The sequence below is a fragment of the Parathielavia appendiculata genome (genome assembly GCF_033297405.1).
Source record: "Parathielavia appendiculata strain CBS 731.68 unplaced genomic scaffold N657scaffold_4, whole genome shotgun sequence".
Classification (NCBI taxonomy): domain Eukaryota; kingdom Fungi; phylum Ascomycota; class Sordariomycetes; order Sordariales; family Chaetomiaceae; genus Parathielavia; species Parathielavia appendiculata.
The window spans coordinates 1,180,698-1,207,666 of NW_026944223.1; the positions used below are offsets into that span (position 1 = coordinate 1,180,698).

General features: G+C 54.8%; 8 protein-coding genes across 8 annotated transcripts; 2 read left to right on the top strand and 6 right to left on the bottom strand.

Moving 5' to 3' along the window:
• The first annotated feature begins 28 nt into the window (after positions 1 to 28).
• On the top strand, positions 29 to 1,022 carry N657DRAFT_353408 (uncharacterized protein). Its single transcript, XM_062786935.1, has 2 exons — positions 29 to 238; positions 372 to 1,022. Exons 1-2 carry the CDS (start codon positions 128 to 130, stop codon positions 804 to 806), a joined length of 546 nt encoding a protein of 181 aa, XP_062648874.1. The 5' UTR covers positions 29 to 127; the 3' UTR covers positions 807 to 1,022.
• Positions 1,023 to 1,865, bottom strand: N657DRAFT_353409 (uncharacterized protein). The gene has a single exon (XM_062786936.1). The coding sequence runs from the start codon at positions 1,689 to 1,691 to the stop codon at positions 1,239 to 1,241; it is 453 nt and encodes a 150-aa protein (XP_062648875.1). The 5' UTR covers positions 1,692 to 1,865; the 3' UTR covers positions 1,023 to 1,238.
• N657DRAFT_353021 (uncharacterized protein) lies at positions 1,811 to 2,786 on the bottom strand. Its single transcript, XM_062786933.1, has 2 exons — positions 2,026 to 2,786; positions 1,811 to 1,916 (listed from the first exon to the last, which is right to left on the bottom strand). Exon 1 carries the CDS (start codon positions 2,621 to 2,623, stop codon positions 2,039 to 2,041), a length of 585 nt encoding a protein of 194 aa, XP_062648876.1. The 5' UTR covers positions 2,624 to 2,786; the 3' UTR covers positions 1,811 to 1,916; positions 2,026 to 2,038.
• A 2,404-nt stretch (positions 2,787 to 5,190) lies between these two features.
• Positions 5,191 to 8,037, top strand: N657DRAFT_353162 (kinase-like protein). Its single transcript, XM_062786934.1, has 2 exons — positions 5,191 to 5,587; positions 5,688 to 8,037. The coding sequence occupies exons 1-2, from the start codon at positions 5,545 to 5,547 to the stop codon at positions 7,844 to 7,846; spliced, it is 2,202 nt and encodes a 733-aa protein (XP_062648877.1). The 5' UTR covers positions 5,191 to 5,544; the 3' UTR covers positions 7,847 to 8,037.
• A 3,891-nt stretch (positions 8,038 to 11,928) lies between these two features.
• Positions 11,929 to 15,794, bottom strand: N657DRAFT_570664 (ARM repeat-containing protein; the record flags this gene model as incomplete). Its single annotated transcript, XM_062788754.1, has 10 exons — positions 11,929 to 12,107; positions 12,161 to 12,278; positions 12,385 to 12,563; positions 12,616 to 12,658; positions 12,714 to 13,348; positions 13,402 to 14,594; positions 14,657 to 14,841; positions 14,906 to 15,372; positions 15,471 to 15,549; positions 15,705 to 15,794. 10 exons carry the CDS (start codon positions 15,792 to 15,794, stop codon positions 11,929 to 11,931), a joined length of 3,168 nt encoding a protein of 1,055 aa, XP_062648878.1.
• A 3,585-nt stretch (positions 15,795 to 19,379) lies between these two features.
• On the bottom strand, positions 19,380 to 21,192 carry N657DRAFT_353441 (uncharacterized protein). Its single transcript, XM_062786937.1, has 4 exons — positions 20,785 to 21,192; positions 20,656 to 20,715; positions 20,507 to 20,591; positions 19,380 to 20,443 (listed from the first exon to the last, which is right to left on the bottom strand). Exons 1-4 carry the CDS (start codon positions 20,953 to 20,955, stop codon positions 19,509 to 19,511), a joined length of 1,251 nt encoding a protein of 416 aa, XP_062648879.1. The 5' UTR covers positions 20,956 to 21,192; the 3' UTR covers positions 19,380 to 19,508.
• A 1,727-nt stretch (positions 21,193 to 22,919) lies between these two features.
• On the bottom strand, positions 22,920 to 25,619 carry N657DRAFT_353636 (DNA/RNA polymerase). Its single transcript, XM_062786938.1, has 4 exons — positions 25,526 to 25,619; positions 25,045 to 25,460; positions 24,840 to 24,977; positions 22,920 to 24,790 (listed from the first exon to the last, which is right to left on the bottom strand). Exons 2-4 carry the CDS (start codon positions 25,269 to 25,271, stop codon positions 23,149 to 23,151), a joined length of 2,007 nt encoding a protein of 668 aa, XP_062648880.1. The 5' UTR covers positions 25,272 to 25,460; positions 25,526 to 25,619; the 3' UTR covers positions 22,920 to 23,148.
• On the bottom strand, positions 25,550 to 26,898 carry N657DRAFT_643923 (class I glutamine amidotransferase-like protein). Its single transcript, XM_062792654.1, has 2 exons — positions 26,376 to 26,898; positions 25,550 to 26,316 (listed from the first exon to the last, which is right to left on the bottom strand). The coding sequence occupies exons 1-2, from the start codon at positions 26,710 to 26,712 to the stop codon at positions 25,790 to 25,792; spliced, it is 864 nt and encodes a 287-aa protein (XP_062648881.1). The 5' UTR covers positions 26,713 to 26,898; the 3' UTR covers positions 25,550 to 25,789.
• Between the last annotated feature and the right edge of the window lie 71 nt (positions 26,899 to 26,969).

Below are 26,969 nucleotides of genomic sequence, written 5' to 3' on the forward strand. Positions count from 1 at the left end.
AGAAGGAAGGAACAGCACAGAGCTCTCCTTACGTTCTTGGTTGCTTGACTGCCAGGTATAAGAGCGCTGGAAGAGCGATCAAACCATTACATAGGTACCTAGTACCTTCTCTCGAAGCCGTCACGTCATGTCGAGGTTTCATCTGGTGAATTCACTGACGACGTGCCTCTGCCCTTCATCTGATGCTTATGTTACCCCGCGTTGCCAATTCTATTCACGGAGAAGTGCAGTGAGCAACGTCAGGGGCGTCAGCTATATATAGCCTCGATCGAAAGCCTAGCGTAGTATACCATGGAAAGGTAGATTCAAGATGTTGGCTTGACTCTCCACTGCTAACTGAGGGAGCGATCCACTCCTTGTACAATACCTACCTTGCATGCCTAACATTAGTTCCCACGTACCAGATAGCTGCTAGGAGACAAACCTGGCCCCGTTCAACAGATAGAAACGGGCAACGTCTGTCGCGTACCTTTGGCGGCCACGGACCAGACAACAGCCTGCCTATATCCGTATGTTTGCCACTGCTGGCGTCACAGACCCTTGTTGAGACCACCCTATTTCAGGACTGGAAAAGGGGGAAGCATATTCACTCGGCGGTTATTATCACCGAGCCCCACAAAGTTGCTAAATTACAAATTCCGATAATCAGGGCCGGCCATTCTCCACAAGATTCCGCTTGCTTTGGAGCCTCATTTAATCATTCATCCGAAGATGCGAGTATTGTGTTCAGGCAAGATGGCAAAGCGCTCGGAGAACTCGGCATGGGAAGAAATAAAACTTCACAGGCAATTGCCAATCAGCGTTGAGAAGCGACCGGTTTAGCTACGGAGGATTGCCGGGTCGGCTCGGTCGGTCTCGTGATATCGGCGTTCCATTTCCATGTCATTAGGCATTATTGATGTCGTGTGGAATGTCGCCTCTATGTTCCTTTGCGTGCATTCCGTCTCTAGTAGGGCTAAGGTAGTACAGCGTTTAAAAATATTTGCACAACGCCAACGTGAGGTTGAGAGTGAATGGGCAAGGGGTGCCAGTGAGATGGTACCAGCCAATTATCGGTTTGCCTTATGAGTGTCCATTAGTGAACTATTATGTTTGGCCGTCGTTTTGCTGTTAGATGCCACTGTACGTATATTGATAAATTTTCGCTGGCGACCCTGCAATGGCAAGAAACCCAATTTCGTGCTGCATCAGGCCCTTACTTCAGCTGGGACTTGCCCGAATCCAGCCTTGCCAATGGCTTAACAGACGGAGAGGCCAGCGCAACGTAGCTGAATTCCTACTGTCTTGAGAAACATGCGAAACTGGCAACGTGAGCACCAGGGTGAAGAACCTGGTGGTGGATTATGACACGGTCGACAGACAGAGCTTGATGAAATCACTTGATAAGATAGAGAGTTGGGCACAGACAGCGCTACCAGGCCCAGCAGCAGTGCATGCGGCATTTCTTTGGAAAGCCTCATGCTTGAAAAATGCACTCCACAGTGCATGGATACACAGCGAATAGAAAAGGAGCGTGGTCTGCTTCCTGCACGTACTGTAGTAGGCTGGTGGAGGACGAGAGCCTGCCATCTCTCCAAAGAGTTGAGCCACTCAGCACTCATTCCTTCAGCCCTCGCTCTTGTTTCAAGCCGCGTTACCCGATCCGCTTGCAGAAGGTAACTGTGGTTGTGAGAGCGTAATCGTCTGTTCATGCTGCAGCCAGCACCTTACGTCCTGCACCTCCATGGAGCGGAACTACACCGCTTCCTTCGGCGTTAGATCCTGGTGATCACTGTCCCCGCCCAAGCCTGAGGGGTTCTTGGATTTCTGCTCTGCGAGAAACGGATGACTTCGGTGCCGCGACATCGGTCTGCGAGCCGATCACCGGCTGGCTGGACGGAGTATAGGCTAGACTCCCGCAAACGAGGTTGTTGGTACTACAAAGAGACGACTTGAACATGTGGGAGACACAATGTGTGGAGCACGGGGTAAACAAGCAACACAAGGCTGCTTGGCACCAGCATAGCCAGCGTCTCTGGCACCTACTTCTAGAAAGACGTCACACGAGTGGTCCGGCGAGAGTGGCTTTCGCAGCACATCGAGTGCAGTCGTTGATCAAACCGAGACAGACAGGCAGAATGCCCAGCCGGGAGATCGCGATGCCAAGACGGTCAGACAAGCTTGTGAGCCGTCTCGGCGCCTCCGTGTATTCAAGCTTGAGCGTGAGAGCCGGCTGTGTTTGTGTCGTTTGGATTCGAGACCCGATGCGCGCAATATCAGGAGTGTTTCGAACGTGGAAGTCGTGAACCGTCTCTTTCCGTTGCAACCGCAAGCATTGGGTGAGACTTGAAATGTTGAGACTACCGAGACCCTTTGATTGCATTGGGACGCATACGGATCCGTACACAGTACGGAATGGGTATTGGCAGCCACCAAACTTCTTCGACCAGCACAACGTTCTGGGGTACGGAGTAGCCTTTGGGGCTTGGTGCAGATGCACGCGAGCCACAAATACCCCGGACCTCGATGGAGACGAGAATGGTAGCGTGGGGGCCCTCGGGTCGTGTGCTCGCCCACTCCACCTCATTCCCTTCCTCGGTCCTTTTCCAAGTGCCACACTTGTCAGAGACGCCCGAAGACACATGTCGCTCACGAGGCCGGTACGTTGGCTGAGGAGCAGCTTGGACAGACCAACAACAGTGGGCAGGACAGCGAGTTGTTGTGTCCATGTTTGCGCGAACTGCTGCTCTTCCGGATGACGGACGCCGAGATCTTGGCGACCGCTCCACACAGAGTCCCTGGCATACCAAGGAACGCCATCTATGATCGTTGCCAGCCCTTGCACCGGGGTTGCGAAGCGATGACTTCAAAGTTGCTGAAGAATGCTAGTCGTCGTCCAAGTATTACGTTAAAGAGTCTCTGACCACACCACGGAATTGGCGGAGTCGGACCTTCACGTACGAAGGCATCTTCAGAGGCTGTGGACGCCCTCCCCAGAAGACTCCGGTTTGTCGGGAAAATGACCTGGAAAATTATGTTCGTTGTCGCGTGCCCTCATTTGGGCCGCCAGGGCGAAACATCGAAAAGAAGACCAGGCCCCCGGCCATCGTGGCTTTTTTGGCTTGACAAGAGCTGGCCACGATGGGCAACAGGGGTCATGAAGCCACAAAACTGAATCCAAGCAAGAAAATGCAGCCACGTCGAAGGCACTCGTGTTTATAAGACGTACGTACTGTACAAAACTTTCCTGCTTCGGGAAGACGGATAAAACCCCACGTTTGCGGTGACAGGAGTGGAGCCTTAAGGGATTGGTCCGTCTTGGCATCGATTACCTAACGTTATCGCGAAGAGGACCTAAGCCTCGCCAACTCTCACACCTGGAACACACAGACTTGATGAGGAAGGATGAAAGTGTACACAGCAAGACGGAAATACGGCAGAAAACATGATCGAGAACTTGTTCCTCGCTTCGTTTGGAGTCCATCAGATGCTGCGAAGTACAGGGGCGTCTATCGCCCTGTCGCAGGGGATGGCAATGAGGGAAGCCTTTCCTCACCATGCTCAAAACTTGCTATTACGCAAGACCGATGCCATTGCCAGATGATGACACGCATCGCCAGCCAAGAACCCGCCCAAATTGCCACGCAGACTGGCTGGTTGCCGGCCTGCGATCAATGAACGGCCTGCTCCATGATTAGCAGGAGCCGGCCCGACCTGGATATTGCGGCATATTCTTGCACGGACTTGGTCATTCCTCTAACGCCTTGGCAGAACGACAAGTTGTTCCGACAGAGAACCGTCAGCTTTTCGACAAGAGAGTTGCAAAGGCTTACTAGAAAATTTAGATGCTCATCATTTTTCCTGGTGTCCACCCTGTCTCACCAAGGAAGGAAAATCAGCTGGGCACCTTGGCCATCGCAGTGCGGTGCGTCGCGTACCCATTACAATTTAACCCTTCGTACTCTCCTATCATAGCTTACCCAAAACGACCACCATACCAGCCAATAGCCAATCGTTGGCGCCCGTATTGAGTTGGCCGAATCGCTGCCTCCTTGGTCTTTTGGCGCTGGGTGGGGGTGGGGTCATTGCCTGTCGTTTGCTGCGACATGGATGTACTGAGTACCTACCTCCGTACGCCGTCCTCATCATGAGACAGATCTAAGGTTCACAATCAAAGCATCTGATCAAAGACATGATGACGCGGTGGACAGACAGCAAGCGAAGGTGGAGAGGTACGCGCGCTGGGCGATAACCGTGGAACCATGAGATGAGAGCGAGGCTTCACTGCTGTCGCCATCCCAGCGCCAGGGGGCTGTTCAAACAAGAATTGGTTGAATCGGCCGCTTCTTCTCATCAGCCAACATTCCTTCACCTTCTTCTGGACCTGTCATGGCATGGCTGATTCTGGCATCTCCATTGGGCTGGCTCCCTATCCGTTCAAAACATCGCGCGGCTATCCCGGCCTTTCAATCTGGCGGCCCTCTTGTGCCTGTAAACCGTAGCGCCCATAGCTCCGTTCACGTACTCGCTACTTCATGAGTACTTGCCTGCTTGCCTCGGAATGGCGGGCTTGCTGAGGGCTAAGGTATTTCTTGCAGAGGCATTTGCCGAATTTAGTACATAATTACTCCACTCATCACTCAGAGGAGCGCCCCGCCTTGATACAGACACAGACACCGAGGGCTGACCTTCCGTTGATCCAGATGGCTTGCGCTAGAACCAAGACGTCTAGGACATAGCCTACCCCACCACCCATGCCCCCCAAAAAAGGCCTCGGAGACACCCCGGATTTCAGCAGTTGTGTCGTTCTGGGAGGCGAAAAGGAAGCACAACCCTACTTGACAGATTCCCACCATTTCTGTCGCTGCAATGCTGTTATAAACACTCGCCAACGGGCGCGCACTTCACAGCCCTAGCCCACTTCTGCAGTCTCCCAAATCGCTTTTCCCGTTGTTTTTCCCGCCAAGAGCCGCCGAGCCGACCCGGCATTGAAATCGTAGATCTTCGGCCGCTTTCGTGTTTCCGACCAAACGCCACGCCGGCTGCACTGGGCGACACCAAATCTCCTTTGGACGGAAGACAGCCTTGGCAGAGACGATTGTCGTCAAAGTTGACGCCCAGAACCCGACAACGGTGACGCAGCGAGGATCCGACACACCGTCTAATGTTGTGGGGCCGTGCGGTACCCACCCGCCCTCCAGCTATTTCCATAAGACGCCTGATTGCGCCCTCTGCGCGGCTCCAGCTCGCTTCTGGTCCGTCTCTCCGGCGGACTTACCAACAAACTGCTAACACCAAGACGCCGTTCGGCTTTGGGTCCCATTCGAACCTGGAAGGTTATCGACGCCGGGAAGCATTGAAGTAAAGAAAAAAAAGGGAAGGTAGTGCGTGCCTTTGTGGTGTGCAACAACAGGTTTGGTTGGAGTGTCAGAACCGGCTTTCAGGGTGCTGGGTTCCCCCGGACCGGCCGCCCCGAAAGTCCAGTTCTCAGCGGCCTTTGTTCGGTCCTTCGTGCTGAATTGACACCGAGTGGCCACTGCCCAGTTCCAAGGCGCCGCTGCGAAAATGGCCGTCTCGGTGGTCGCAGCTGCCGCCGCAACGCCTTTAGGTATTTTCGCTCCCGTCTCCTACCCATTCCCTGGCTTTTGAGGCCTTCTTCCTTTTTGGCCTGGCATCGCAGTCCACTTAACCGTCTTCTCTCAATTCAGACACGTCGTCGTGTGAAACCGGCTCCAATAAGTCGAGCCTCGCGTCGTCGCCCCGGCAATATCCCACCGAGCTGACACATCCCATTCTCGAAGAGTGTGATGAGACGGATAGCGAAGTGATAAACGAACCCGTCACTCCTGTGAGTGGCCGTCAGTCGCAGGATTTCCAGACCCTTACAAATCTCGACGGCCACAACGACCATACCCACGACCAGCTTGCGTCGGATCAGACTGCCGCCGCTTTCGCGCCCACCCGCCAAAGTACCGCCCCTGGCTCAAAGCCGCCCCTCCATGTCAACACGGCCGCAACCCCCCCGTCGAAACTGCCTCGAAGCCCCCACCAAGCCCCGCGAACGGCGCCTCCAACGGCTCCTCCTTCTTCAACGCCTTCCCCCTCAATACCTGCGGTCGACCAGGATCTCGCAGCCGCGCCTCTCTCAAAACGCTCGACTTCGAATTTCAGGCGCACCATGTCCAGTTTCCTGAGACGCGTAGGCTCGCAAGCTGACAAAGCCGCATTTGGTGCCGACCCCGGGAACCTTGCTGCAGCATCGGCCCTGAATCTGCCAGAGGCCGCGCAGAGAAGGACGCCGATTCGGCGGTGGTCGATGAACAGGAGTTCGGCTACTACCCGCTCCAACACCCCACCGTCGCCCAGCTCTCCGCTCGAGATGGCCATCAAGACGAGGGAGGATGCGTCCCGACCAACGGTGCCGGGGTCAGAGGCCTTCTTCAAGAAAAAGACACGAACCTCGACTGGTTTCTCGCTGCGTACTCGCCCGGCCGTGCGCAACGATATTGAGACCCCCTCGAGACAGAATCTGCAGCCCAGGCGACGTGCAAGCAGCTTCGATAATTCAAAACAGGAACGGCCCGCGAACGGAGATGCTGACAAGGCTATCCACATGGAGAGGTCACTATGGGGGCTTCCGGCGGAGACAGGCACTGGGGTTAAAGCGCGCCGCATGAGTTTGAGTTTGCCTGACGACTTCACTGTGGACGTGATCGAGCTGGCTTCCGAGTTCGAGTATCAGCACAGGCTCCTGGGCCGGCACGGCAAGCACCTGGGCAAGGGCGCCACCTCCAAGGTCACGCTGATGGTGTCCAAGAACGGCGGCGAACTGTTCGCCGTCAAGGAGTTCCGGGGCAAGTCGTCGAGCGAGACGCGCGAGGAGTACGAGAAGAAGATCAAGTCGGAGTACACATTGGCGAAAAGCCTGCACCACCCCAACATCGTCGACACAGTACGGCTCTGCATCGACCATGGCCGCTGGAACCACGTGATGGAGTACTGTGAAGACGGCGATTTGTTCACGCTGGTCAACAAAAAGTACCTCAAGAGCGAGGACAGGGAAAAGGACCGTCTCTGTCTCTTCAAGCAGCTGGTCACGGGCATCCACTACCTCCACTCGAATGGCATCGCTCACCGCGACATTAAGCTCGAGAATCTGCTCATCACCAAAGATTCGCGCCTCAAGATAACCGATTTTGGCGTTTCGGAGGTCTTTTCGGGCATTCACCCAGGGCTCAGGGAAGCGGGCGGTCAATGCGGCAAGAACATGGGCGAGGTTCGCCTGTGCGCCCCCGGCATCTGCGGCAGCCTGCCGTACATCTCTCCTGAAGTGCTGCAGAAGAAGGACTACTACGACCCCCGGGGCCTGGATGTTTGGAGCTCGGCGATCGTGATGCTGAACCTTATTTTTGGTGGTCCTCTGTGGCATAAGGCTGAGATTGCCGAGAACGCGCCGCCACAGGATACCTATGCCAGCCTGGTCCGCGGCTGGGAGAGATGGACAGCCAAGCACCCCGACGGTTGCGATACGGCCATCACAGACATGGATTATCCCCATGTGTTCGTCTTCGACACGTTCGTCAAACCGCCGGCGCTGCGGCGCGTTCTTCTCCAGATGCTCAACCCGGACCCGGTCAAGCGAATCTCGATTGCGAATGTGGTCAACAACCGATGGGTCAAGAACATTGAGTGCTGCCAGACGGAGAGCTTTGACGAACCCAGCGGCGGCGCCAACATGATCGATGCGTCCAAGAAGCCGTGCCAAAATCGGGTGTGCGGCAAGAAGATATACTGCCACAATCACCTTCCTCCCAAGGAGCACAACACTCACTCGCTCGGCAAGATGCCAGGTAGCGCCGGCTACTGAGAACGAGTCTCGGCACCGCTGGGGAGTGTCCTTCAGGGCAGGCCCGGTGGATATCCTTTTTTTGTTTCAACTCTCAAACTTACGTTACTTGGGCTCTTTTAATCTGGGTTCAGCGGGGCACACATGCAAAACCATACACGGCGTTACACGGGGAACAAGGTGCATATCACAGCACATTTCACGGTATGGGTGGTTTTCCTCTGTTGTTGGTAACCTCTGGGGGGCTTCAAGACCAGATAGATTTGGTTTTGACAATGGCAGCTTTTTTGTCAAAGTTCTGTCACTTTTCCTTTGTATTGTATCCTCCCTACCTATGCAATGGCAAGTCGCCTTCGTGTTCCCCGGGATCGTGGTCCCCTAATACTGATGGCGGAGACGAGCAATGCATGGGTCAGCAGTCGGCAGCCAACTCGCCGCCGAGAAGTACATATGTTTGGTTGATTGTTACATAGACGGTGCCCGTCATGTGCCGCATCATGCATATACTGTATCTGTCGGGAAAGGGGGGAAGAGGGGGAGGGCAGCCGACGGGAAGGCGGGGTGCCTGAGGAATTTGGCGAGGTCGCAGCACTCCATCTTTTCCTTCCCGTCTCTTTCTTGCTTGCATCCTAGACAAAAGTCCGTCTTCTCATCGAAGACGAGGAATTGAGATTGGGGTAGCCCATGTTCTGATTTCATCGAGCAGTTGGGAACTTGAGACGCCAAGTGTCGTTAGTCGCTGTGTATGCTCTCGGACCAGCTTCCATGCTCCAAAGGCAGCCTACCTTAGGTCCATGGCGGCAGGCTCGACTACCATTGGACCGCCTAAGCCAGACGCGAAGCACCCGAGAACCGACATCAGCGTTGATGAAAGCAAATCCAATTCCCCCATTTGACCTACGCACTAAGCAGTAGCTCCAAGACCAGTGTCATGGAGCAGCGTCACCTGGAGAGCAACATGCCTCCGAGTCCCCGATTTTGCTCCTTGCAGCAACAAACCTTTCCAAGAATCGCCGAGAACTCCTCCTGTCCAACTGCAGGGTTGTTTTGGCGCCTGCGCATTCGGCTTCCATCTTCCCCCAGATTTTCATCAGCGTCACTGCGGCAGGGGAACGAGAAATGTGGGGGTTGGCGTGAAATTCGCATAATGCACGACACACCACCTGGAACCTTTAAAACAAACCCCTCCGGTTTGGATCGGACGTGAAGATGACCTTGTCGGGGTGATGCCCTGCGTCACTTCGTTTACTCAAGATTATCCATAAGATACCGCGCTCTCATTCTGACGCTTCTTGGAGAGACTTCAGTCAAGCTGTGCCCCCCCATATTGCTCATCTCCGTGAGCAGTTGGCTGAGCCGCCAAGTTTGTTGTTTTTTTTTTTTTTCTTTTTGGATCGGTCTTGGGTGAACAGGAAGATAGAAACGTTCCTTGGCACTGGCTTTCGGCAGGGGGTTTTGTTCACAGTCAGGGTCGGCTTCCTCTATTTGGAAGAAATCCAATGTTGGCCTTCAGAAAGCGACTCGATGCACCGAGGTGGTGGAGCTCGCACGTGAAGCAGGCGTCTTCTCCCCACCGTGAGGTGTGATCAGCGCCAAGCTGTTGGCACCTTTTCTGTCCCATGACGGTTGTGTCACCGCGGTCACCACGCTAGCCTCCCGTAGCCATTCTGACTTGCAGCGAATCTGCCTTTGGGAGTTCGCCACAGTTGAATGGTAGTTTAAGTGCGAGAACGGGCAATCTCCAAGATGGGGCTATTGCACCCGTCCTCCTTCTCTAAGTGGGGGCAACAACACATGTCGCGCCATACGGATACGATACCAACTATCTACCCAGCTCTCATCAAGGTGAGCTTTACGACGGACGCGGACCGGCTTCCTCTGAAGAGGGTCCCGGGTAAAAGCCTCAGTTGGTGGGCAGCGCCCCAAGCACCGCCTAGCTGCAGGACGACGGGAATGGATGGTTTGCAAAGGACTGCATGCATTACGTGGGGGTCACTGTCTCTCGATCGTTCTGCCATGCTGACCAGCTTGGATGGCATGTGGTCGTCTGAATGTGTCAGATACGCGTATGTGATAGGTACAGTACAGTAACTGCATCTCCCTGCAAATGGCTTCGCAATAGGGTTCCACATCCCCCAGGTCCCATGCTACGCCGGCAAGGGACAATGGACATGCAGATGTTGCCGAAGGCAGATGGTGACAGTCGGTTCCTAGAGAGGAAATGCTTGACCGCGACTCTCTTAGTACCCGTCTCTGTGTCTTCCTTCCAGTTGACCGCGTCACCGACCGGATGATAGACCGTTGGTTACTCTTCTCAGACTTATCCCTTTGCACACCTGTGCCGAGAGTCTGAACAACTTTCTCCCGACACTCGCCCACTCACCGCTCAACTGAGTCAACTCACCCAGATATGTCGCCCAGAATCCGTCGAGGGCACACACCAAACCAGGACAGGAGGCGTCGGACACGTTCTCTTGGCCCTGCCTTGCCAAGCTGGGCCTGCCTTGCTCGGCCGTTGATGATCTCCTGCTTTGTACCACCATTCCAGAACATGGGAGACACGCCGTGACTTGACCAAAGCTGCGTCGGGAGATAATACATGGCGCAGTGGTCATGGTGGCGTGTGGTAGTGATGACGATGGTTCTGGCCAGCCATACCCACTTCTTTTCTTCTCAGTCCAGATGGGGGCCGTCATCCGTGTATGAATGTGTAGTACAAGATATGGGCATGACCGACATCCGTTGAATGACAACATGGTCTGGCACGCCGCGGACTCCTGAGTTGGTTCGAGCCCCGACGATGTGTTGTTGGAGTTGCAGGAACCACGATGTTCTGGCTTGCTCAGGGCCAGCGAAGCCCTTGCTTACTATCTTCCCAGGTACAGGCACTGCACCTTAGATGTACCTGGAACATCATCCAAATCTGGATGGGCTGCGTGTGGCCATCAAGCTGTCACAAGCCAGTGCTTGTCAGCATCTTGTGAGCCGCACCAATGCTGTCACACTGAACGATGTGTATTATCAGCCATGGTCACCGCTCCTCGAGCATATCCAACTCTTCAGGGAAAAACCCAACCGATCGCGAGATCCAGACCTCTCGAACGGCGCCAGCATGCCACCGTGGGATCTGGGAGCAACTTGAATCCTCGATGAAATCCGGACGGCCCAGTTCTTCGCTACCTACTATTATGCTCTTTATGTTCATTGAATGCCAGAACATTTACCTCGGAGAAACTGCGGCTGTTTCTCTTTCCACTTCAAACTGACGAGGGAAACAAGGGGACATATACGGTTCATAATTCTGTACGCCGTAGTTGCTCTCGAAGACGAAAGCAACCTGGCAAAGGGCCTATGACCCGTACCCCCAGCTCCTCTTCGAGTCGCCTAAGGGAAGAGAACCCTGAGCGCCACGCTGGGGATTAAAGCGAAACATGTCAGAGAGCCCGTGGCAACCTCTTCAGACAACAGTCACAGTGGTATACCTCCCCGAGATTTAGAGCTTGGAGACTCAAAAAACATCACCACATCGCAGAACGCAGTCTTCAGTTCTTTTCTTTTCTGCCATGTTTTGTCATGTTACCTTGTGTCCGCCGAATCCGGCGGTGTCCATCACTCCTCCTGCTCCAGACTTAAACTTCACAAATCTACCGACCCCAGGGGGGAACAGGGGTAAACGACCAAACATCGCGGGGGTAACTAAAGCAGATACAAAGCAAAGCAAACACCCATCCGATGACCATAATGACCATTAACGTGCCCCGCGAAATCGGTTCCACTTCCCTGTGACACAAATGCCTTCAATAGGAGGGCACGAGCCGAACTTTGCCGCCCATTTTTCTCGGAGACTTGAGGCCTCCCATCGTTTGTCCCCCAATACAGCCTAAGCGTGCGATTGGGCAAGTCGCGTGGTGCCTCCCATCACAGACAGTTCGGCCCAATCAAGGTTGAAAGAGCTCGCCCAAGTCTACCTGTACGTTCGAGTAGGGGTGGTTGGTGGGTGGTCCGGGCCACACGATTGTAGAGGGGAGAAGACTGGGCCGGTTCTTCTAATCGGTTGTCGCTTGACATTATGTGATGACTGGTCTCAGCGGCGGCAAAGTCCTCTAGCTTGCGCCGTTCGCATTCGCACCGCGCGACGACCCGGAGATGGGGAAAGGGCTCTGCAGGCCCATCATTTCTTGCGTATCCGCTTTCTGGCAAACCTCAAGGAGGAACGTCTGGTCGACAGGCGAGATGTGGCTCAGCAATGTACCGCAGAACTGAGGCTGCTCGTCCTGCAATTCTGTGAAGGCATTGTTAGCAACCAGCCTTTTCACCACATTGGACGGCACTTACTCTTGAAGCAATCTCTGAAGGCGAGATAAGGGTCAATCCGGTCGAGCGGCGATTCCAGCAACACGCTGTCCTCGCCGAGCTCGCCGTCCGAATCCTCAAAGTCTGCGGACTTGAGCTTCTGTGCCTGGTTGCGGTGCGTGTCAGCAAGTTTGTGAAACTGACCCATCCGTAAGTGCCAACTGAGCCAAATAAGACTTCAGGGAGTCGTCCATTGGCATGCTTACCTCCTCATTGAGAAACTCCAAGTACGCCGTGCTCTCGTCCTTGGTTTCACCGGCGGATTCTTCTTCGTGCTCCGCCCCGTTCCAATTTGCTTCTTCGTCATCCCACTCATCATCACTCTCATCGTACCCATAGGTTCCGCTGTCAAACTGGAAATCGTCCTTCAGTGCCTCCTTGCGGTCTGAAACGTGTTAGCTAAGATTGACGGGATAACTATTCAGGCCGCTACTCACTCTCCATCGCTTCCGGAAGGGTCTCGAAGAGACTCTTAAGGCCCTACCAGATTGTCAGAAGGCATTCCTCAAAATAGACTAGGCTGAAGAGAGCCAACCTGGAGAAGTCTCGGCCAGCCAACCATGACGCTAGCAGGAATTTGGTCAGGCTTGATGTTGAGGAGAGCAATTATGGCCAGGATGCACAGCTGCTTGTCGTGTACCCGCGTGAACGATGCCATGCTTCCAAACCATAAACTGAAGAACTTGTTGGTCCATCCCTGAGCCTCGAGAATCTGAAGCGAGAGGAGTGGGTCATAGTAGATGGCGTTGATAACCATCTCCATCAAGTGCACCTTGTACGACTTGAGCTTGACATCCTGGCTGACGAGGACACCCATCGCCATGTTGATGAATCCATGGACACAGTTGTTGATGTGGCCGCGGAGGCTCAGCATCATGGCCTCGGCAAGCTTGCAGGCGCATATCCGGTCGACACCGCCGACTTTGCCGTCTGTGAACATATCCGAGACCATGGAGAACAGAGCCTCGACATACTCTGGCTTCTCGATGAGCTGTGGAGCGCCATACTGAACAAAGTTATCCAGGGCAGGCAGCATATCCTCGAGATACAGCTCGGCGCCAGACTTGAAGGTTGCATGGACGAGCTCAAATGCCTTCCACATGGTGGGCGAGATTTGCTTGGCGGCGAAGGTGCAGCTGTCAATGATCTCAAACACCTCGTTGTACAGATCTGAAGCCCTGGTTAGCAGAAATCAAAGCCTTTTTTTTCTCGAGACGACCTACCGTAGAGCTTGTTCTCCAGAGTGATCTGGATAACAGGCATCAGAACACTCTCGATGTGAAGAAGAATGTCTGGCGTGCTCTCGAGGGTGAGAATAAGAGTTCCAATGGTCTGGAGGACTCCGAGTGCCGTAATGCTCTTGTCATCGAGGTAGTCGCCGAACTCGTTGTCCATATCGTCCCGCTTCTCGGTGTTCTCCAAGAGCTCTCTGACAATACGAAGATAGGTGTCGCGGAGCTGCTCGCTCAAAGCCACAGCAAAGGGTGTGAGCTCGGCCGCAAAGACCTCGACAAAGTCCTCCATGACGTTGGCGAGGGCGTCGATGTCAGCCTCGTTCGCCAGCTTGAGCAGCTGCTGCATGATGGTCGGGATGCTGGTCTGCATGCTCGTCCGGATGACGTCGTGTCTGATCAGGGGCTGCAGCGCCAGGGCGGCCGTCACACGGACCGGGAGTTTTGGATCGGCCATGCGGTCGAGGATGTGGCGATAGATAGCGAGGAGGTTGTTCTGATCCTTAAAGTCCAGCTGCTCGAACTTTTCGACAGTATCGCACGCCCGAGCCCGGAGGAAGCCCTGGTCGCTGGTGAAGTCGGGGAAGACGTAACGGACAAGGAAGTACTCCACCTGGGACGCGATCGGCGATTTTTTGCCCAGGATAACGGGTGCGAGCGTCCCGATCATGCGCAGAGCACCTTCCTTCGCGATGTGGTTCTTGCTCCCCTCCGGAGCCTGCTCATACTGGTTGACCACGTCATTGATAAAAGTGAGAAGCTCGAAAGTTTGCTTCCTCCGTGCCTTGGTTAGCGTGACCAAGAAATTAGTGGCCGAAACATCTGGCGCCGAAACCTCCTCGAAGAAGTTGAGCTTTCGGTGAAGATACTCCTCGGGCTCATCCTCAAACTTTTCAATGTCCTCTTCTGTCAGGCAGAGGACGGGGAAGATGAAGTGGGTGACAAGATTGGTCAGGTGAGGCTTGAGATGCGCCCACATTTCCTTGGGGCGAATGCACTCATCGAGGAACACAATAGTGTAGGAGAGGCATGGCCGGCTGAGCCAGATGGTCTTGGACACCCACTTCTCGATTTCGGCGAGGTAGTATTCGAGAATCTTGGGGGCGACCTGGGCGGAGAATTCCTTGACGAATCGTGTTGGAGGCTCAGCAGACCGGTCCAGAAGCGCTTGCATGTTGCCGTGTCTGCAGCTCTGTTAGTCCTGCGCCACTGCCAGAGTCTTCTTGAGCGGTTATTTATTTCATACCGGATGTACAGGCGGTTCAGGTTGAAATATGCCCACTTCTTGGCCTTCCACCAGTGGTGCCGCTCTCGTTCCAGTGGCTCGCCTTGCATGGCGGAGGCAGGAATAGCTTTAGACACGGTCTGGAGAAAGACGGTGCACCACGCAAGGTTCACGGCACTTTGCCGCAAAAACTCGCAGAGCTCGACCTACAACTGATGTTAGCTTGCCTGGTGTCCGTTGTTGTCCCCTTGCCTGTTCATTGTAACCCACCCATGTGGCATGCTTGTAACACTTCAAAGCGATGTGCAGCATCTCGCCAGCCTCGTCGCTCTCCTGGTTTACCAGCTCGTTGCATATTACCAGCAACCTGGGAAAGCTGGCCTCGACGATCTTGTCAAAGTGGGACCTGCTCTCGCTGTCGGCCGCCTTGAAGCGATAGGCTCGGCAGACGGCTAGAAGACATTGTAGCCCGGCCAGGACCGATCTCGGGTCGTTGGTATTAAGCAGCTGGAGGGCGTAGTCCATGAACGTCGGCCATTTCTCGGGGAAGTCGAAATGCAGGACCCGCTGCAAGATGGGCACAAGTTGATGCCGCACCAGGTTCTGGGAGCCCGCCAAAATGGGCAGTAACCGCTCTCTGAAACGCGCCTTTTCGTCATCGGGTATCAGGGTGTCGTTCGGATAGTACTCGGAGCGCTCCCATGCACGGTTGACGCGGTTCTTGAGGTAGATGACGGCTAGTGGACTCGTTAACACGGTTGCGGAAGCGGAAAGAGGACGGACAAAGAGGCAGACGGAGTCGACGTCCCACGAGGGAGTTGGGAGAATGGCATACTGGGCAGTTGAAGATTCGATGTTTGCTCCGACTGGACAAGATCCAGCAGGACATCCGTAAAGCCAGGCTGGCCCTCGGCCTACGAGATAAAAACGTCAGCGGTTGACCGGCGGGGACATTGACGGTGGAATGCTGGTTGTCGCGCGGCGGTGGACGGGCGGGATGTGTCTCGACGGCGCGTACACACAACACACACGCAGCAGCAGTCCAACCAACAAGCACAGGCAAACGTACCTGCTTCAGCTGAAGCTCAGCCCTCCGGCGGACGTCGGCATCGGCGTCGAGTGTCGCAGCGATGCAACTTCGAATGGCGGCGGCATCCATTGTGGACGAGCTGTCGGGCCAACTATCGCATCAAGGGAGCTTCGCGAGACGGCTGTTTTTGATCGGAAGAATGCCCGAAAAGCCAAAAGGGGGGGTGGGTTGTGGTTGTCGAGGGGTCCAGAAAAAATTTGGGCCAAAATGTGGTTGCAAGCAGCACCGGCAAGGGGCCCCAAATGGCGGGGCAGAAGTCAATGTGGGTTCGGGCAGGTTCACGCTGTGCTGCCGCAGTCGCCATCAGCGCAGCCAGCCGCCCAACATGCAGCCTGCAAGGGCTCAGATCAGCGGCCTCGGGCCTGGACAACAAGCACGAGTCGCACTTAATAAATTGGATGAGAACGTCGGGAGTTGGCTTATTTTGATCATCACAGATTTAGATTTCTTACGGTTTACATCCTATGAGATGAACGTACATAAAACCGAGTCCAACTAAAGGGAGGCCGTTGTCGCCGACTCTAAGCGTTCACCTGGACCTGGAAGATATCGCCGAGTGCTCAGTTCTGAAGCCGCCCAAGCAAGTCCTGCCGCTGCTTCCGCTGCTTCCTCTTAACTTGAGTTTGGAAGGAAACATGGCCCAGAACAATATCACGAAACGATGCCAAATACTGCATAGGTATTTGAGCGCCTCGAAAACGTGACAACCGTCTATAGTTGGCTGTATGGACCAAGGGGATGTTGCCATCTTCGGCCGCCTCACACCCGCTCTCGGGAGCTAGATTCAAAATCAGCTCTCCTTCTTCTGGTACTCGGAGATTCTCCCAAGCAATGTATTTTTATTTCTTTTCTTTTCTGTTTTTGTATAATCGGCAGGAAGGCACCCTGATCCAGGATCCAGATCTTGCTCCTTCACCGCCTTTGTTGTGACATCAAGTCATTGGGACATCGTTTGGCGTCGTCCCACCCCTCTCACTCCCAAAGAAAAGCCCGCCCCACCAGGGATCACATGTGGTTGGTGTGCTGGGCCACACAGCAAGGGCTTTTGAGGCACACAGATTGCTCAAGAGGAATTTGCTTGGTTCCTGGGCTGAAGGCTACCGAAATTCAACAACATCGCATTCATAGCCGAAGCATGGCTATCCTGTTGAATTGCCGCTGTATTTCAAGTTTTGCAATACAATGTCCTCTGTGAGCATGGACAACCCGCCATCGACAGCACCCACGGTGATTGACCCTGCTACGATCCCTTGTTCAAATTCAATGATTCAAGTTCATATCTCCAAGATCTCCATACCTAGGTATCCAGCCCAAGCAAGCAGGGCATGGAGCCCATGCAGCAGTCAATCAAAGGGGAGGCAGGTCAAACCATGCGTTGATGATTGTCGAGAGGCTTGAACGCTTTGCTCTTGTTAGCCTTACGACCTGGGCCGACAGGGGTATGTTATTGGTAGAACCGAGTAATTGGACGAGTATAAGTCAATGCACTTGCTGTCCAACCGCCGACCGCAGCCATCAAGCGAGGGGGTGGGTGTTGCTCGAGGTTTTGAACCATCAATGAAGCACCGAGACATCCATTTGCGAAGCGCATGCACCAGGTAGCTAGCAGGAAAACACAAGAGCCGCCCAACCTCTTCCTGCCTTGCCATTCCTGTATCAAGATCCGGTCCTCCCAAGTCAATAACCCATACTCCACTGACGCCTTAGAGCAGACATAAACGCGAACACATGAATCCAAGAAAAAAACCGAAAAGGGCTCACCACCAACCACACTCATTTCCTCTTCTGCCTTTGCTGTTGTCCCATACCCAGCCACGGAAGTCCACAAACACACGCCTCACAACCCGAGGGACTCTAACCAGGCACAACCCCGGGCACTATAACAAGCGAAAAAGAACAACCCCGCTCCCCGACCTCATGTGTGACCTGGAAGCTAGAAGTAGGTTCGGTCAGCATGCATGATAGGGAACGAAACCCATTGCGATTTGAGGAATCATGGTGGCCGGGCAAGTCCGGTGTTGCAAGCAAACGTCCCATGAAGAGGAAAGGTATGAAAAGAAAGGAAACAAGCGAGAATGGCAACTGACAGATGATAAGTGCCGTGCGTGTAGGCATGCATTTAGACGGAGAAAACAATCCGGGCGGAGCGTATCCAGCGGCAGATCCATAGGCAATATCCTCAGAAAGTCCTGAAATGACACCGGTTCTAGGGTGTTTGTGGGCGTCCCAATGTAGAGCAGGCGAACTTCTCCAGAGCCTTGGCTGCTGTCGGCATTTCGGTGTGCGGATTTGTTGTCAATCTCCCAACGGCGACTTGGTGCTAGGTGTGGTGAACCATCCAAGTGGTGTCCACCGAGTCCAAGATGGTCTGAGAAAACAGTCAAGGTCATCAAATGATATGCTGATGGTCAAATGATATGGCGGGACATCGTGATATTGCGGTGTGATGAGCATGCTTGCTCACAGGGCGATCCATGTCCTTCAGATCGGCAAACACCATCAGAGCCAACGGCCAAGAACGTAGATAAAGCAAAAGAGTGTGTCCTTGTAAGATGATCCATTGAAGCGGAGCACGATGCTCGAGCTTACCGTCTGTTTCTGTTCTTGATGATACACCGTTCGATTAGAATGTGATCAACCAAGAAAGCAGAAACAATCCGCGGACAGAGCTCCAAAATTTCCATGTGCCAGGCTCTCGGCTGAGAGGCGGAAGATAACCAGACTGTGCGTGGTATAATCCTGGGGTCGGCTGAGTCCAAAGGCATCGGCATTGGCATGAGAATCTCGAGTAGCCCATGGCTTGAAGTCCAGAAAAAACGGAGGACGGGAATCAAAACCGTGGAAGGGCAACCAGCGTTTCGCCTCTCTCCGGCGGTGCTCCCTGTCCGGTCGTCCAAGTCGGCGCAGAAGCCTGTTGGTATGTCAGTTGACTCAAACTCACGTCTTCGTTCCGGATCGGGTCCGATGAGAAATGTTGTAGCGCATTCAGATCCGAGGATATTCAAACATGATATGTACAACCCTGCCGGATGGTTACTCACCTTAGCTGCCCGGCCGTGGCCTCGACTGTAGTCGGTGGGGGAGATTCGTCAATAGGCCGGAGGAAATGTAATCGAAGGCTGGAATCCAGGGGCGAGATTGAATTCCATGACGACAAGACAATCCCGGCAGCTGGTCCGGACAGCAAGGAGAGGAGCCATCCGGGGTAGAAGGAGAAGCGTGCAATCAGCGTCTACGCTCTGTTTCCAGCGTAGCGAGGTTGCGGGCCTTGCAGTGTGGTACCGCTCACCTCCGCCGTACAGCCTTGGCGGAGAGGAATATCAAATAGCGAAACTTGGTGAGTCGATGCTCGCACCCCTCTCCACGCCGTCATCCACAAGCGCCGACGCCAGAAAGTGCTGGCCGAGAACAAGTCCGTTCGGCGCGGAAGTCCTGGTTGGCCGTGATATCCAGAGTGAAGTACCGTCCAGTAGCATTACGGGAAGCAGATCGAAACCCGAAAGCCATCATGTTCCTGAAGGCTAGAGATGCAACTTGCAACTCTTAGGTGGGCCTGCAGTGTCTCCTGTCCCGGGCCTGTCCATGGATGGACATCAGTGTTGCAAGGAGCGGAATCCAAGGGGCCGAAAAAAATGGAAGGAAGAAAAAGAAGCATTCATTGACCCCATCCAGGGTCGACAGATTAGCAAGAAGGAAGAAATCAAAGCGTTCATGAGATCCAGGTATCCGGGTGGCAAGCCCGGGGTGGAAGAGGCTCAGAATCAAATCCTGCGTGTGGCCGCGTTAGCGATGGCGGTGACGGTTCCTGTCGGCATGCCTGTCGTCGCGTTCTGGTTCCGAGCGGCGAGCCCTTGGATCCCTGTGGTCTCTTGGTTCGCGCTCCCGTTCCCTCGGCTCGGAGTCACGTTCACGTTGGCGGGCGGGCGGCGCTGTGACGCCTGCCATTTGAGCCGGGGCCGTCGTTGTGGGTGTGGTTGCAGCTTGCAGCCCGGGATTCTGAAGGTCAACATACTGAGGATCCGGAGGGGCTGAGTAGCCCGGCCGTTGCGTGGCACCTGCAGGGGAACCTAAAACATCAGACGAAGACTCCGGAATGCTGGCTGTTGCTGTAGGGTACGCACCGCGACCGTAGAGACCATCCGTCGGGAAACCCTGGGGCGCAGGGTTTCCTGCAGGAGGAGGATAACTGTACGGATCTGTCTCTGACCCATACACAGGTGTGCCAGCCGTGGGAGCAGTGTAAGTCCTCGAGGGAGCGGCAGACGCATGAGATATGACCGATGGCATCCTGTTGGGACCGGGGGCGGCATAACCTCCAGAGGTTTGGTAGTTTGACCCATGAACGTATGCAGCATCTTGGGGGTATGACCCGGCAATGGGAGGCGGAGGGATCGCAGAGTACCTGTCTCCGGAAGTCTGGGGTTGTGGAGAGTACTGCGTAGGAGGAGGGTTGGTCGCATACCCGTAGCCTGGCTGGGCTGAATACTGCGCGGCAGCAGCGTGGACCTGTGGCGGATAGGCGGCCGGAGGGTAGTTGGCGGCGGGCGGTCCTGGATACTGCTGGCCCGGATAAACTGGAGTAGCGGCAGGGGGTGGTGCGTGCGCATAGTCAATGTCCATGTCCATGGCAGAATCGTACGAGGCACTGCTGTATCCTTTCTCCCGCTGATTGTTCTTCCACGCGCTGTAGTCCTGCCCACGAGCCTGATCCCGGGATCCTAAGGGAAAGTTAGAGTTTCTTCTCAAGAATATGCCATTCGGTTGGCTCGAATGTCTTATACCTCCAGCGCCGCCTGAGGACCTTGACGCGGCGCGCCTCTCCTGCTCCCACCGAGCGGAGTCGGCCTTGAGATCTTGGATCATAGCCTGCACGGGTTAGAGGATTAACTCCTAGCAATGTCAAACATCGCTGACGGAGGCTGATGCTTACCGATGTCAAGTTCCGGTATGCCGTGATGAAATAGCCTTGCGTGACACGGCCGTCTGGTGACTGCAGTTGACAGGTAGTGAGAAACTTGCGACCACCCTGGCAAAGGACAAGGGGAGGCCGTCGTCGCACCTCATAAGTGCCAGGGCGCACTAATGCGTCATTCCCCAAATATCTGCAAATGTCTGATGTGATGACCTCTCGGTCGATGCCATCGCGAGGCACAAAATACTCGTTTTGGCGGGCCGTGGCTGGGGCCACCGGCTGCGTTTGGCTCGACCTGTTGCTAGGTCTCCCCGCCATTGTAGGATCTGGTAGAAACGTAAAGTATCACACCCGAGCAGAGATGGAGATTAGGGGAAGATGTATCTGGCGATCAGGGGCTAAAGCAGGATAAGGGAATTGAGAAGTAGTCGAAAGGGTGGAGGGCGGAACCGGCGACGCGGCAAAGCAGAAAAAGTAGGAACGGAGGATAAGAGTGAGGAGGAGGGCGGAGGAGTGGAGAGGGTGGGAGATGCTCGAAGAAATGGATGGCGGGCCCACCCGACCACAGCACGGAACCCGGCGCTTGGGGTTGGGCTGTCAGAGCGGGCCTTGTCTGCCTGGCAGGGAGGCCGGTGACTGGCTGGCTACCCGTCATGGCAGTGGACCCTTGGCAGCTCCAGCAACGGCGTCTTTGTTGGGCATTCGCTGAAATGTTGGAATCCGAGAACAAACTGGAAGGCTTGGGCGGAGGTATGCAGTTCGCTCCAGGTGCTGTGTCCACGTTGCACCAGGTTACGGACGACACCGCAAAGCCCTGCAGGTGGCAACCAGAGGAGACGGACATGAAATCTCAGTGGACGTAAGCTCGATAGGTCCAGCAATACGCCAATGAACGCCAATGAGATGGGCTTCCGTCTCTGGATCGCAGCCCGGCTCTTCCCTGGCGGACCACTTGCAGACACAGAACGAGGAGGAAAGCCACTCGGATACGGTTCGCGGCCACCGTTCCGGACGCCAGGGAGAAGAGGAGAACCAGCTGAATATAGAGATGGCGGCGAAGGCAGCGTCAGACGAGGCCAAGTCGACCCAATCGTGAGGGCTGGAATAACCCCTATCCCCTGGGCTGGCCGCTGGTCGTCTTGTCATGCAACCGCAAGTGGGCGGGCTTACAGACTGCATGAGGCAGGAGATCGCCTTTTACACAGTACACCAGCCGCTGAGAATGACTAGACGATCAAATGCAAAGCGGATGCTTCACTAACCGAATACATCGGCGGTCTGCAATGCACAACCTGTTGAGCCACTTGTCTGGCTGGGGTTCGAGAAATCTTGCATCTGTTTTGACCAAGTCGCAGGGCTCGTTGGAAAATCGTTTATTGGTGGGAGGGCTGCAGGACTGTGTGTTGTCAGCGTCGGTCGCCCAAACGGTCTTTGGGCCGGAGGACTCCGAACAACCGATTGGGTCCAATGCTGAGAGGCAATGGATGGCTTTTCAGAACGAGATGCGCACATTCATGACCCGCCCGATCAGGAGGCGATGGCCATTTTAATGAAAATTTCTGGCTGTTTGGACGTTGCAAACTTTTTTTATATTGTGTAGAAGCGGGCTGGTCGCCGGCGACGCCTTGTCAATCCTAAGCTGTGGGCCACATCGCCTCCTTGCTACTCGATGACCATCGCCCGCGGTCACTCATTAAACAGCTTCATTTGGGATGATTCCTTGAGTTTGCCTGAGCGGACATCCAAGGGCTTCAGAGTGGCCAGTGAAGTGGCAGGCGAGACAGCTGGTAGTGTTTGGTGACTTTGGGTATCAATGCATCTCGGAAGCCCAACCTGTCCCGCGGGCCCCTGACGAAGCAAATCAGCCAATCACTGTTGGGTTTTGCGCGGCTCCGGCTGTCTTGAGCGTAGAGACGTGAGATGCGAGTTCGTCCGTTGTCTCTCCAGGGAGAAAAAAATAACGGGAAGTGATGGAACTTCGCGATGCTGCGCAAGAGCTGAACGGTATGCGGTACTCCGTAGGCATGAGCTAGAATGTGTATGAATGCATTCATTATCAAGCCTGCTTTCGGCGCCTCCCATCATGCTCGCGTTGATAGTCACGGTTTGAGCACCACTCGGAAAGCCTCCACCTCATAACGGGATCCGCATCAGGAGGTAAGAAGCAAGCATCCTCAGCTCCGGAAGCATTGCTGCTGAACCGCGCTCCAACTCCTGCCGAGCTGGCTAGCGGCGCACACGGGCCACTAATTCGACTTTAGCCTACTACAGATCCGTACACGAGTAGCTATCATGCTTGTTGAGACAGGTTACCCGGCTCCTCAAGCTTGGACGGGGCTCGTCGTTGCCGGCTGCTGCCGCTCATGATGACCGTACTGCAGAGGGCTTGAGGAGCATGGTGCCTTGCTACCGAGGACGTCGAGAGGCATCTCGGAGCGCATTCTCTGCTTCCGCCCGTCCATTCGCAGGTGTTTATCGATGCATGGTTGCCTCGGCAATGCATGGACCTTATCAGCCAAAGCTCAGTTTCTGCTGGCCGCGCTCCGTCTTTTTGGGCCTTCCTGGTCGCTTGGGAGCTGCAGGTCCAGATCTTCGGCCGCCGGAATGTGGACTTGCTGCAGTGGTAGACGCCTGGTTACCGAATCCCAACCTGCCATGTTCTTCCTCCTGGAGGTCTTTGGCAAAGTGCCAATCTTGGTGGCTTTGGAGCGATTCCGAGCTCTCCAGACACGCACCACATCGAGCGCAGAGGTGACCGCCGATTGCTGTCTCATCATTGGCTTGGAGCACAGGTCCCTCATCCGGAAGTGATGGTGCATCCGAGTCAAGCTTTGTCTCTCTGACACGGGATGTTTCTGCACCATTGTCCTCCGCAAGAGCATCGATAGGGTCCAAGGGCGAAGGCGTCTCCTTCCTTGTCAGGAAACGTTGAATGCCTCCGTCATCGATCCGTCGTCGCTTCTCTGGCGGCTGGGACTGCTCCTTAAGTTTGCTTTCGGCCCGTGTGCGAGGGCCATCCGTTAATGCCTGGGCTTCCTCGCCCCTTAATAAGAAACTAGCAATTCCCATGTTTCCCGATATTCCGTCTTCAAAGCCGCCAACGCTCAGGCTGAGATTCGAACAAGGCCAGACATGACCGTCTTGGATGATTTGGTTTAAAAGGGTGTTGGCTAGCCCAAACAAAGTCTCCTCGTCGAGTGAGCGCCCCTGAGGAATGGGGCTTGAGCGCGAGCGGGTCTGACCTTGGGTCTGAACGCCATGTCGGTGGTGCAAATTGATCGTTTTAGGACGACGCCTGTTCTCGAGCACTCCTTCCTCAACCAACCGCGCAAAGATATCGGCAACAAAGATCCTTAGCCATCTCGTAGCTTGATCCACGGTGTTGATACTGGGCCGGAATGATTTGGCCGACAGCATCGACTTGATTTGGGTGCGGGGGCTTACCTCGCTCATGTCAATGCCCCGCAGAGTGTTGTGGACCCATACGCCCGTGTCGTCGCCCAACTTGAGCTTGAGCTGCTCAATGGGTACAACGAGGAGCTCCTCGACGGACTCGGTGTTGAAAATCTGGCTGACCTGTTCCCCCAATTTGCCGCCTAAATTTCGAAACTTCGTGAACTTGAAGCCCGACAGAAAGTGCCAAACCGCCCGGTTGCGTATCACTGTCTGTTGATTGGGTTTTCTGTGAGCGGAGCCTAGCTTGCTGAGAAGCTTGTTTCTGGCGATTCCCGCGGCGCATGTGTACCGGAGCTTGTCTCTGATTGCTGCCCGGACATTGCGCACAATCTCGGACGCCACGAGCATGGCCACGTCGTCCCAATCTGGATCGTCGAATTCGGCATGCTCGTCGTCCAAGTCGACTAGCGCGTCAGCCTGCCAGTCCAAAGCGGACACGGAAGGCATCGGGAGAGGCTCTGACGGGTCGCCGCTCGGGGGAGGACGGGCGATCTCGGGAAACCGTTCGAGAAGGACGGCATGGACGTGGGCGGAGAGATCAAGAAACACTTCATCGATGCTAGCCTTCTCCACTTTTTGCATATGCGAGGGAAGATGGTCCTTGATGGTGGCCAGAATCCGCCTGGACTCGAGTCTATACGGGTCCAGCGAGACCTTATCGGTTGCAATATTCTCGGCGGCATCATCGCGGTATGCCCTTGAATGGCGCGTCAGTGGCATATTTCCAGGCGGGAGTGGTGGCCTACCATTTGTCCTCTCCCTCTCGCCAGGTAGCGACGTGCTGGGTGATGAGATTGGGGCACAATTTCTTTGCTTCCGTCACGGTACACATGCGACCAATTCCATAAGCGCGCGCTGGGTAGTTGACGGCAATTAGGCCCTGCCTTTGGCGTGTCGATTTGCAGATAAGTAACGAGAGCCGGGGTGGTATGGGGGACAGCATGCACACACCACTGCTGCACTGCGAGCGGTTGGTCTTCGGCCACTCCGAGACGGACCATTTCGGCCTGGGCATAAAAGCAGTCGAGATCGATGTGGGCGATGACCCTGAGCGGGCAGGACGTGTTGTAGGACGCCATCTGGCTTAGATTGCGATATGTGAACTGCGACCGCCTCAAAGGAAGTGCGCCGGACGGCGGAGAAGATCCCCGCGAGGAGGGTTGTGTGGACGACGACATTGCGGCGAAAAGGTCACTCGGTGACAAGGCAACATTTTGAACTCGGGAAGTGATGATATTGGAACGGAGTAATTGCGGTCGAGCTCAGAGCGCGTTGGTTATATGGTGGGGTTGTCACGGTGGGGGTGAACTCTGGCAGGCATCCGGCTCAGTTACCGCTGCGGTAAGCTTCGGGCTGGAAATTTCATACTAATTTCACAGCGGTTAGCAGTATTCTGCATATGTGTTGCTAATGGAACTTCAAGCGCACTTACAAGGTGGTCTATCCCAGTTGTCTAGTGCTATTCCACTTGATTCATGGCATCGAGACAACCTAAACCCTAATAACTTAACCCGCAAAAACAGGGTAAAGATCTGGCTCAGTGCTATATACACTTTCAGGGTACTGTACCCCTCGAAAACATTCACAAGGATCTTCACATGTTCTTCTGGCAAGTCTGAATCTTTCAGCCAGGTCTGAACAGCAGGATAGGCACATCACATCGACCTTTGCCTCGTCGGAACCCCAGTCTACAGCACTACTGATAGATATCGTCATCACCATGGAAGAACCTCAGCACCGCTTTTGCAACCAGGAGCCCATCGTGCATCATATGCGCGCTCTCGGCCGCCTCATCCGCGTCCTCCTTGCTCACACTGCCGCTCTCGACACGCATCTCCAACTGTCTCCTGACATGGTCTTCGTCAAACTCCATATGCCCCTGCGTAGTAAACAGTCTCTTGTGGATGTACACGCCCTGGACACCGGTGTGATCGGTCGTGCCCCAGACATGTACCTCCGTGCCTTTGGGCAGCAGATCGGTCGTGTCGGGTGACGGGGGATCCACGACGTGGTCGAGATGCATTTGGTGCAGATGAATTTTCTTTTCCGTCTCGGGCAGCTTGAAAAGCTTGCGACCAATGTTGGTGAGGTAGACAGGCGTGTGACTGAGTTCCCATTCGCTGGCCTCCTCGGGCTTGACGCTTGCGCCGAGGGCGCGGCAGATGATTTGATGGCCAAAACATATGCCTGAGAAACGGATGTCGGGGCGCTTTGTCCAGACATCTAGATGTAACGAGCTGCTGTCAGTCCTTGTTACTCGGTCGGGAGGTTCCGGTCCGTACCTCTGATCAATTGCATGAGTTTGTGGATCCACGGATCGTCGCCGTGCGCATCCCAGCAACTCCCGGTGATCAAGACGGCGTGTATATCGTCTCCGATTTCCTCTAATGTCGGGACCGCGCCACCTTGCGGCTCTACCACGTATTGCATCTCGGTTTCAATACCCAGACTCGGTTCATGCTCATTCCCCGCTCTCTTCAACAATTGACCGAGAACGTCCCCAAAGGAACCCGTCTCTTTCTGCGTGTCCGGATGTGTTTCATCAGTCTCGAGGACAAGCATTTGAACCTTCTCCGGGTGGTTTGACGTCAATGTGTCTGCTGCTGGTGGTGGAGTCATGTGTTTCGCAAAGATGTGATAGTGTGGGAAGTAAATGATAGAGGAGATGGGCTTTGGCAGCCAAGGTCTAGTACATCTATAAGGCAGTGACGTTTGTAATGTCCGCACAATGACCCGTGAAGGCCTATGAATATCGATTCCGCGTCTTGGGAACGAGGTCCTATATAGTCCTGATCTTCCTACATCTTGGCATATGTTGGTCGAGTGTTCGATGGCGAATTCGCCTTCGATATCATTACCTCATGGTTAGGCGGACC